Source organism: Bombyx mandarina, chromosome 03 (genome assembly GCF_030267445.1).
Source record: "Bombyx mandarina strain Sakado chromosome 03, ASM3026744v2".
In the NCBI taxonomy this organism is placed as follows: Eukaryota; Metazoa; Arthropoda; class Insecta; order Lepidoptera; family Bombycidae; genus Bombyx; species Bombyx mandarina.
In genome coordinates this window covers 3,933,325-3,944,385 of record NC_143210.1, presented here as the reverse complement: position 1 = coordinate 3,944,385, position 11,061 = coordinate 3,933,325, and the positions used below count along the sequence as shown (strand labels likewise).

The 11,061-nt window shown below is 33.4% G+C and overlaps 1 protein-coding gene across 8 annotated transcripts in view; it reads left to right on the top strand.

The window, feature by feature from the left end:
- Positions 1-3,261: 3,261 nt before the first annotated feature.
- LOC114252320 (NAD kinase) overlaps positions 3,262-11,061 on the top strand; it is a 40,585-nt gene continuing 32,785 nt past the window's right edge. For 2 of the 8 annotated variants that reach the window (XM_028186826.2, XM_089736786.1), the window contains exons 1-2: positions 3,262-3,420; positions 7,958-8,096. In XM_028186826.2, coding sequence (XP_028042627.1) covers positions 7,966-8,096 — 131 coding nt within the window. In that variant the 5' untranslated portion in view covers positions 3,262-3,420; positions 7,958-7,965. Of the gene's footprint in view, positions 3,421-7,950; positions 8,097-9,249; positions 9,541-11,061 lie in introns of those variants that run through there. The other 6 variants (XM_089736804.1, XM_089736796.1, XM_089736791.1 and 3 more) reach the window with 6 other exon arrangements.

The window sequence follows — 11,061 nt, the reverse complement described above, 5'->3', positions numbered from 1 at the left end:
CCTACCCGCGCGGACTCACAGGAGGTTCTACCACCAGTATAAAAGTTTAATATCAACGATATTAAACTTGTTTTCAGCGACTCTTCGCCGCCTGAAAGGCATTTCATAGCATCAAACATCGAGCAAAAGAATTCATTCAATGGGCGTTCGTTACGTAGTAAAACGCCATGAACTTGCATTTAAAAGGGATGCATACATTCATTAATCACAATGAACATAATTTCTTGATTGTATTTGACAATAAGTTACGAAAATACAAACTCGTAGCTATGACCGATATTTCAACTATTACATCCAAAAATAATGCTGAGTACCTACTTCCTATCACTGACTAAAATTTTATTAATAACTAACAGTATCCGTTCGTTTTGCTGGCAAAACATAACATTATTAATAACTATATAATAAATAATAATAATAAAATTAACATTATTATTTCTCACCCCCACAAAGATTCTCATCATTAACGCCCCCACAACTGGTGTAGGGAGTCCAACCCTCATATAAATATTAGCCTATCCACTTCGATCAACAGTTACTATTGTTGATCGAAGCCTATCCATTAAGTACATGTATTTTCTACATGGATACCATGTTTCAAGTCAATCGGATGCATGGTTCAGTAATTATAACGGAACATCTGTAAAAACCACTGTAGATTTATATATTAGTATAAAAGATGTTCTGTGGTCGTTTAATCCTAATCATTCATCGTTTGAAACGTTTTTTCCCATCAAATCGTTGGTAGCTTAAGGGGCTATACCAGCTACGCATGTACTGGTAGTTGAGCTGACGAAGGTCAAAATGGGAGACCTTGCCATCACTAGCGTTAGTAAGAGCAGTGTTTCGCAGAATCTACCACCGGATCAGAATCGTGACCCACTGAGAAAATCCGGCGAGCAACTCAGTGGATTGTGTCTAAGGGATTTAAATCAATTTTGTTTCCTCCTTATGAAGTACATTTTAAGGTAAAGATCTCAGAACATGTTTTACAGAAATAATAAAATGAAATCGACTTTGTCGAAAAAATATAGTTTAAAAACTAAAGAAACACGCTGAAATAGAAAACTAAACTGACAATTAATTTCATCTTTTTTTTTATCCGTGTTTATACTGGTTAGGATATTAGAGCGAAGTTTTAAAATCATTATTATATTGTCGTCGGTTCTTGATGCGTGTGCAAATTTCGAAGTTAATGGGACGTCTTGAAGTCGATGAAAATGACGTTCAAAGATTCAGTTCCATACAAACAAGTGCACATTTATATGTACTTATATACCAAGCTAATAACAGCGTGTTAAAAAAAAACACGCCCGGTTATTTCCGCGAGTTAGCGAAAATTATTATGGCTTCAACAACCTTGTGTGACCAAAGTCCAATTTTTAATTTATTTCGTATTAATGTTCGACTGGTTTTTATACATGTTCTTAAGATTTGATTTTTTTCTTTTCGCTATTAGCTTACCGTACTTTATGAAAAACCACTAATATTTCGTCCGGTCTATGTGGCTACCCGCCTGTGAAAGTGTCAGTACCTTTTATTACACACTGCATTATAATAGTATATTGATGTAACCGCAATATTTATTTGTTTCCTATGAAGGGTTTGCTTGTTAACCACTCCAGCGCCTCCAAGGGAAACTAAATAGACCAATGGGTTTGAAATTCAGACCACTAGCAAGCCAAAGGATGTAAAATTGAAGAGTTTGCAGGAAGTCAATGCGAGTGTGGGTCGCGTGCGCGCTTTGTAAAGTATAACTTTATAGAACAATTCCTTCTTTTTAAATCTTCCGCTGGAAAATGATGGTGTAATATATTACATTATAAACTAGTTATATCACATTCTAATAAATAAATAATGAAATGTTTTAAAATAATACATGGGTATTTAGGTTTTTATAAGTTTTTTGTTTCATACTTCGTAAATATATTAAGCTGCAATGTTGTGAAGTTTTATGACGCCGGAGTTCGTGAATTGTGTCAAAAATTTCTATTAAATATTATTGTAATATAGTATAGAGTAATAAAAGTAGTTAATAATATAGAAGACTAGCGACCCACCCTCGCTTCGCTTCGGAAACATTACATTTTATTATCGATAGCTGAGTCCCGCGTTGTTGCCCGCGCTTATTGTCGTACCGCGGGTGAAGCCGCGAGGCAAAGCTGGTCTAAAAAAAGTAAAAAAAGGTAGCCTAAGTTACTCCATATATCATCACCTATCTATTAGTGAAAGTCTCGTCAAAATCGGTCCAGCCGTTCCAGAGATTAGCCGGAACAAACAGACGGACAAAATTGTAAAAAATGTTATTTTGGTGTATATATATTAATATTATGCATATAGTAAAAAGAGGCTATTTCAATATTACAAACGGACACTCCAATTTTATTTATATGTATAGATTACTTTTCAAAATTATCTTCATTACGTTTTCTTATTCGTTTTCATCACTGAAGTATGAAACCTAGTTTTCTTCACTAGGTACCTACCTACATGACATTGCTTGCGCGCGCTTATGTCATTTCGTCTCGTCACAAAGCAGTCGTCAAACCTACGTTTAGTTCATTTTGCGATTAATCATCGAATAGCATTAACCTAAAAAAAATCGTTACCATCCTTTGACCTTGATTAAAAATAAACACATTATTTTATAACAAAATAATTTACGAATTATTTATTCTACAAAGCTGATTCCAAAATTAAATGAAATCTGTTACGGAATTTCCATTTATTTTTATATTAATTTCCATTTTTCCAATTATTTTTACCAACTTCTTTAAGTAGGTACCTATATACCTACGTTGTTAGATTAAAAAAAACGAAATTGTATGCATCAATAATTATTTAAGTATAAATGTAATTATTTTAAAATAATTATTTTAAATAATGATTTATACATTTGCTCATAGCGTCGCTATTCAACATCGATTTTTTTCAAATTCTTCAATTAGACTGAAATTTTGAAATTTGTTGAACTATAGTAAAAATTGTCAAGCTTCAATTTTTATGAAAATTACCGAATTTTTAAATAAACCTTTATTTGGACTGCATACAAAAATATAACTATAGTAAGTATGTACATAAAAGCATACAATATTTGTGTTCCATTAAATAAAAAAAAGGCCGCTTTGTATATTTTTTGTGGCCGTAAAGTCGGGATGGAGTGACAGGCTTCACACACGACCGTGGCTTACATCGCCAGATGCTGTATGAGGAGAGAGCCCAGCCTTCCGACCTACCGACCCCAGAGCGAAAAATACACAGCATTGTCATACAAATCGTTTTGTAGCACACACGTGTTGCGCACAGTGATTTGTTGTTATATTTTTTTTTTATCTCATCCAATGAATTCTCTTGTGACAGATTATGTGACGTGAAAAGGTGTGGTGTACAATAAATACTACCTATTAATCCTCGGATAAAGTGAGTATTGCAATAATAAATGACGTTTATCAACATGCTATGTACCTATTTATCGGGATTACGAATGAAAAAAATCCGGTTTCTAATGAAACCGCAAATTATTAAATAAAACTAGCAAAACATTTTTGTATACTTCACACTTTAGTGCTTGAATACAGTGTTAGTTAGTTTTTTTTTTTGTTGTCAAAATACGGCTCCGTACGTTCACGTTAATTTTGTTCGTCGTTCAGACCACGATAATGGAAGTATAAGCACAATAAACAATTCCTTTAACAATTGCAAACAATTTAATGACCATATTGTATTGTATTTATGTCAACTTATCTTCGAAATTATGTTTTAAATAATACTCTAATCGTTAATACTACTTTTACGGCTTAATCTCAACTTTATTATTTTCATTTTATGTTATTTCTGAGACTTAGAATACCTTACATTGTTTGTGGTCAAAGGACGACTGACCGTCGAGTGGTAACCATATTGAAAAAATTGTTTTAATAACGTTATTTTATCTTAAGCTTAAAGCTACTTTTTAACTGTTTCCAATTCTGGAAAACCAAACAAAATACTACCAAAAAACGTTATTTTTTTCGACCCTGTTACAAGACTTTTTTGAAACCTAACCCTTTTATCCTCTTGATAGGAAACGGGAAATTTGATTGGTAAACCGATCCAAGCCAGTTCTAAGTGAGGATTGACGTCTGTCTGCCTGGCTTCTCGAAATATGGAAGCATCCGAAATAATATATTAAAAAACGCGAGATTAAATCGTAAAACTATTTATGATTTTTATTTTATTTTTCAAATGACTTGTGTATAACCGCGCAACACAATAGTTTAAGTGACGGCTATGAGACAATATAAAATTGCGTTAATTACGTAAGAAAATACGAATGTATTAAGCCTGAAACCTGTTTGCTTGAAGTGTAAGGTCGCACAGTTAAGCTATAAATATTATTATCAACAAATAAATCTGACTACGGAAACTTAGTGTTGTGACAGTATATTTGATACAATAAATAGTTGGCTATTTTCATGAATTCGACAAGCGAACCCAACGTTTGGATACATGACATATAGGCACATGAGTATATTTCGGCTTCACCTTATTTTAAGTCATGTTTTTTAGAAACGTAATAAATATGCTGATTTATTTTTATTACCAATTTAATTTTCAATATCGAATTTTAAGCCTCCCAATAATACATAAGTTCAAAATTCTCAATGTTGCTAATCTTTAATTTATAATATAAAAAACTTGAGAGGTGTCAAGGGACACCCGGATGGAACGAAGTTCCTTTCGATTAATTAGTGAAGGAATTGTAATAAAATTTTATTTTTTTTAAGTTATAATATTATTATTTTTTTTATTATTTATTATTTACAAAAAACCTGTATACACTCAACAAAAATAATCGTCGCGACACCACACTGTTCAATGCGAAATAGAAATGAAAATATCTGGCTTGCTTTCTATAAGAGAGAGAGAGAGACAGAGAGAGAGACAGACAGACAGACAGAGAAACATGCGACGCCGCACAGCTTATAATAGCTAACTATAGAAAAAAGTGTCGTGACAACTTTTCGTAAGAATTTTTTCCGTCTAGCCCCCTTTCACAACGCGCGATAAGGAACTTCGTTCCATTAAGGTATATATAATCAAAGACAAATCAGTTACCATTTTATTCTGTATTCGTCAATTAATTTCCTTTTTTGTAGCTATTGACGAGCATTAGTGTCACCAATAAAAGTAAAAGTATTTAGAATTTGATTTCTTTAAAACACAAATCAATTGATTGGTATCGATATTTATTAATCGATTTCCATTTTTCAACTACTTACCTATTGACATTAGGCTGCTGTATATCTAATAGCAAATCATAAACTATTTTTGTCTGTACCTTAATTGAACTAGGCATCAACAAATTCTAAAGACGTGTTTCTATTGATGTTTAATACGTGAGCCATCAAACGTACTAAATTTGTTCACCCCCATATAAAACCCGACTTGACAATCCTTTTTTTCTATTTGAAACCCTTCGATCAACAATAGTAACTATTGATGATCGAAGTTGAAACCGATTAATGAAAATTACGATACCTAATTCAAAGCGCGGTCGACATTGGTAGTTCACGACCGAGTGAACTATTCAAATATTCATTATTCAGTAAATTTAATAATTATCCAAGTGAACGTCCGGTCGTTGAAAAAAAATGTGTTCCAATAGAACGGACGTTGAAACTTTGAACATAGGTTAAATTTACTGTAGAAAAATTAATAAAAAACATTAAGTAAGTTTTTAACAATATAATCTACACTAAACTCTATTCGATCGCATTTTCTCGGCGGACAGTGGCCAATACATTGATACATGTGGCTGTCTAATAAATATATGCAATTAATAACATGATATCATGATAGTTTATGATACATGTAATTCGCCATTTAGTCAGCCAGGTGGTACTTCTTAATTATATCGATACAACGTGTTCACCTTGGCCGAATGACAGGATCCGAATAAACTAAATCAACACCGATTTGTTTGGGCGTGGGTCATGATACTAAAATATAAACGGATACCACTATGTTACGATTTTTGTAGTACTAGAGCACTAGTACTAATAAGCACTAAAGTGGTGTCTAGTGTTGTAGTTCAAAGCAAGCCCTAGTTGAAATAATAATTATTTTACTGACTTCAGACTGTGTGCAGCATTAAATGTGATTTCAATGTCGCTGTCCTTATTGACACATAAGATTGAGCTTCGAAATCACAATTGAATCATAGAAAAATTACTTTTTTGCCTTTATAGGAAGACGAGGCATACTTTGAACCTATAGTGAATGGTCACAGGCGCTCATAGTGATTTCACTTTTTCGACAGAAAAAGCGAAGGTATCGCACCATACAGCCTTATCTTTTATAAATTCTGTAATGTGAAAAATAATATATATGAAATGAGAACAAGTAAATTCAGAGTTGATTTATTTAAGACACTAATCATTTAAGATAAAATTAAATGAAATCAGATAATGATGCAACATGATCCATGAGTGATGAGATATCGTTAGTAGGTGGTGGAGTACGAAAGACGGTAGCTTCAATATTAAATGAGGATTCAGCTGTGGGTGTTTTTTTTTTTTTTTTATTGCTTAGATGGGTGGACGAGCTCACAGCCCACCTGGTGTTAAGTGGTTACTGGAGCCCATAGACATCCACAACGTAAATGCGCCACCCACCTTGAGATACAAGTTCTAAGGTCTCAAGTATAGTTACAACGGCTGCCCCACCCTTCAAACCGAAACGCATTACTGCTTCACGGCAGAAATAGGCAGGGTGGTGGTACCCACCCGCGCGGACTCACAAGAGGTCCTACCACCAGTAATTACGCAAATTATAATTTTGCGGGTTTCATTTTTATTACACGATGTTATTCCTTCACCGTGGAAGTCAATCGTGAACATTTGTTGAGTACGTATTTCATTAGAAAAATTGATACCCGCCTGCGGGATTCGAACGCCGGTGCATCGCTCAACACGAATGCACCGGACGTCTTATCCGTTAGGCCACGACGACTGAAGATGAATGGAAGATGATTGGTAGGTAGGTCGACTGAGTATGTCGATTATATGTTTGAAGGCCCAGGAATAGGTGATAAAGAACGAGTAATAGGAAGGTTAGTCATCGTGGAAGTTTCTAGCAGTTCTCGAAGGGCTTTTTGTGCATGTTCTTGACACATTCTTCGGCTTATTTTTAACTTTTACCTGGGTTAAAGTTACCCATATTAGCACAAATGTTCACCAAACAAATTAAAATCAGGAAAAACACGTAAACAACCTTAAAGATCATATTTTTTATAAAACTACATCTGTAACCTTTAGTTATCATAAAAAGTACAAACTTACCTTTCTATGAAACTTTTGAGTGTGAATATAAAAAACTTTGCAGCGATATTTCATTTGTAGCCCCCCTACCACTTCACAATCGACCTCAAGAAAGAAAAGTTTTGCTGACAAATATGAAATTTTGGCGGGCTTCCTTCGTTCAATAATAATCCTCTTAATTAAAAATTTCAAAGTCTATAGTAAAATGTATCCCGTTTGGAAATAAAAAAATAGAAATGTAAAAAGTGAGTAAGTGGGCTAATGTTAAACGGAAAGCTTAAGTTACCCAGATGGACGGTAGTCATCCCACTTTTCCATTGACAAGATACAAATATTTATTAATGAAACTTGATTCGTCGTGTTGATTCGTTGTGTCCGAGTCTGCCACGAAATTTATTCGTTGAGATTTAAGTGTTCGGTTATATGCTATTTCAGAAAAAATGAATTTTAACTTGATGTTCCCGCTTGGTGCATTCAAACTTAATTTAATTACTTTAATATCATTATGAGAATAAAAATTGCTCAATGTTAGCCCCTAATCTTTTTATCTTCGCTTTATCATTTTATAGATCGTTTAAACAATCAGGCGCTTGAATTTTTTACTTGATTAATTTTTTGTAAAGAATAAGGCGTTGAATGATAATTTAAGTTTAAAGTTTTCAGAATGAACGAACAAGATCTAATGGTTGCACGGGCTTTGGCCGCGGAATCCAGAGAAAATTCACCAGGTGGATCTCCAGGACCCCTCAGAAAAACACATCTAACTAAAGTTATAGACAAGCTTCAAACATTTAGGTAAGATTTTACAATCGCAATACCTAATAATTGTTTCTTTAGAATTAGAATTAGCTATCACATACGTAATGTTCAGAATACATTAATTATTAATTAAGTCAATACTTGTAGATGAAAGGACAAATATGCCATCGGTAAACTTCTTTTTTTCCCTACTTATTCGTTGGTAGTATAAGGGGCTATTACAACTATTCGCGGGGTTCAACCTTGAAAGAGTTGCTAACACTGTCCCTAGTAAGAGCAGTGCTTCGCTGAATCAACCACCGGATTGGAGTCGGGACCCACTGAGAAGATCCGGGAGTAACTCAATGAGTTGTGTCTATGAGCTATATAGTTTGTACGTCAAACTCCGGTGACCGGTGCTTGAAGAGCCTAAAAGCACCGAGGACGAATCCAGGCGATCATATTTTGGGCGACGATGGCTTTGCGTTGTCTCATCAAATCAAAATCATCAATAAATGATCCTAATTATACCGTAACTACAATTATTGCCTACATTAAAGAACAACTACAAAGACAATTACTACAATTATAGACGTAATAGTATCTCTTTTTGTCCATAGATCATATTATACGATTTCAAATAAAAAATAACGGGATGACTTTTCTGCTTCGTCTTTTTTCATTTAAGACAATCTCAAAATTTTTATAGAATTCGGTTTAGTAGAACCGGTATATGTCTGCACTATTCACATTAATACAAGAGAAGTTTCTTATTAACAAAACTAACCAGATTATAATTTTTTTATATGAGTGTTTCACACAATGTGTTGTTAACAGATCAAAAACAATCCAAAAATAATTTTAAATTAATTTTAAAGAATCTTTTATAAAGAGTAAAACAGTACCGTACATATTTCTATGAATGTAAATGTTCATAAATGTTCATACAATACCTACTATACCATACCACAGGCACGTATCCCTTCTGTTTTTTCTTCTAGAATGGTTTAAATGTAAAATTCGATAAAAATTTAATTCGTTCGGAATTACCAGGAAAAAAACTGGCTTTCCTTTAAATTTACCAAATAAAACCAAGCAATCTTTTTGTAAAATAATAATTAACCTTGAAAGTAGAACAATCATAGATTAACTTTATTTTTCAAACGCCCTCTACCTACCTATCAATTCAGGAATGAAAACGTCAACGTCAGAACAAAACGCTCTTAGTGCCAAAATTTAAAGGAAAAATAACCTCAACATTGAAATGAATTTAGGGAAAACAAATAAAATTGCTAGATTTTTGTACTGATGTGCTCTAATTAATAGTTTAAGACTATGTATAATGCGCTTAATGATTATACAGGTCATAAATATTATGACCATTACCTGTAATTTAATGCCTAAATAGACGTTATTGTGCTACGAACATGAATAACAAATGTAAACATTACAATTCGAAACATGCTGGCCCCAGTAAGGAAACTATTGAAGAAGAAGAAAGGTAAGGTCGAGTTTGATATAAGAGTATTGCGTGTGTATGTTAAATAATAAGATAAAAAATGTATTCATTTATTACAGAAGCTTTTGCAGAGATTAACACTGTACTAGCACAGAACATACAAACTAAAAATAATCGTAAAAACGGAAATTAAAATGAACTAGTTAAAATACAGATACATGTAAAGCAACATTGTCATTTTTATGTTATTATTTCTCACAAAATATAAACATTGTTTCACCGCCTAATTTATTGTTAGTAGGAAACTGGAAATACAACGCAGAGTGCACTAGAGTTAATGAACTTAGACTATGCGGAAAAAACTACAGTCAGAAAATTAACAACAATTTATAAAACGTTAACATTGATCCATTTTTCTGTGACACTTCACTTCATTAATAAATTGCATTGTTAATTGAATTTCAAGGCTCGATATTGCAATGCTTGTTAGATGGTGCTTCTCATTTGTGCAGCAACAAAATAAAAAATAAAATTAACAAGGCCAGTATTGAAAAATATTTTTTTTCTTGAGACCTTAGATTAGATACTATTGTTAGAATAATACCTTATTGGGATCCTCTTATTATGAAGATGAAAACTCATGGTATTACAGTAATACCTTAGTCAGACATAGTGATAATAGTGTATGTCAAATTTGCGTAGTTCGACACAGGAGTCTAAAGATAACAATGATTTAGAAGAAACATGTGTAGTAAAATTTTTGAAAATAAACAATGTAAACTGATGCTCTTTGGAAGTCTGAAGGTTTTATATAATCTAACAATATTTGTTTTGTCTGTCCTGATGAGTTAAGTTATTCATCATTAGAAAAAAATCCTTCACAGCATGTCAGTAACTTTCTTATCCTCCAAGTTGTAGTAGAAACATGAGCTTTATTGGAGCCTATATTTCTAAAATTGCTAATGCTTCTGTTAAGTTGGCAGGCAATCATCATTTGATTTTCTCATTTAACTGGGTCCAATTAATCAGTTTGTTCAATGTCTGGCTCATTTTCACTATGCATTTCCATTAGTTCTTCAATTCTTAGCCCTTGACTATTTGAATCTAGCAATTCTTGAACATCATCACTTCTAAGTTTAATTATTCTGCAATATTAATTACTGGTGGTAGGACCACTTGTGAGTCCGCACGGGTAGGTACCACCACCCTGCCTATTTCTGCCGTGAAGCAGTAATGCGTTTCGGTTTGAAGGGTGGGGCAGCCGTTGTAACTATACTGAGACTTTAGAACTTGTATCTCAAGGTGGGTGGCGCGTCTACGTTGTTGATGTCTATGGGCTCCAGTAACCACTTAACACCAGGTGGGCTGTGAGCTCGTCCACCCATCTAAGCAATAAAAAAAAAAAAATACCTTCAATTATGCTATAAATTCGCTTAGGCTTGTTTATCATGAATGGAACAGTAACAGGGCAAAGTGGGGAGCTAATACACACAGGCATTAAAAAGAAAAACTACCTAGTTGCTTAAAACGAGGTAGGGTAATTAGTCATATTAATATGCTTTT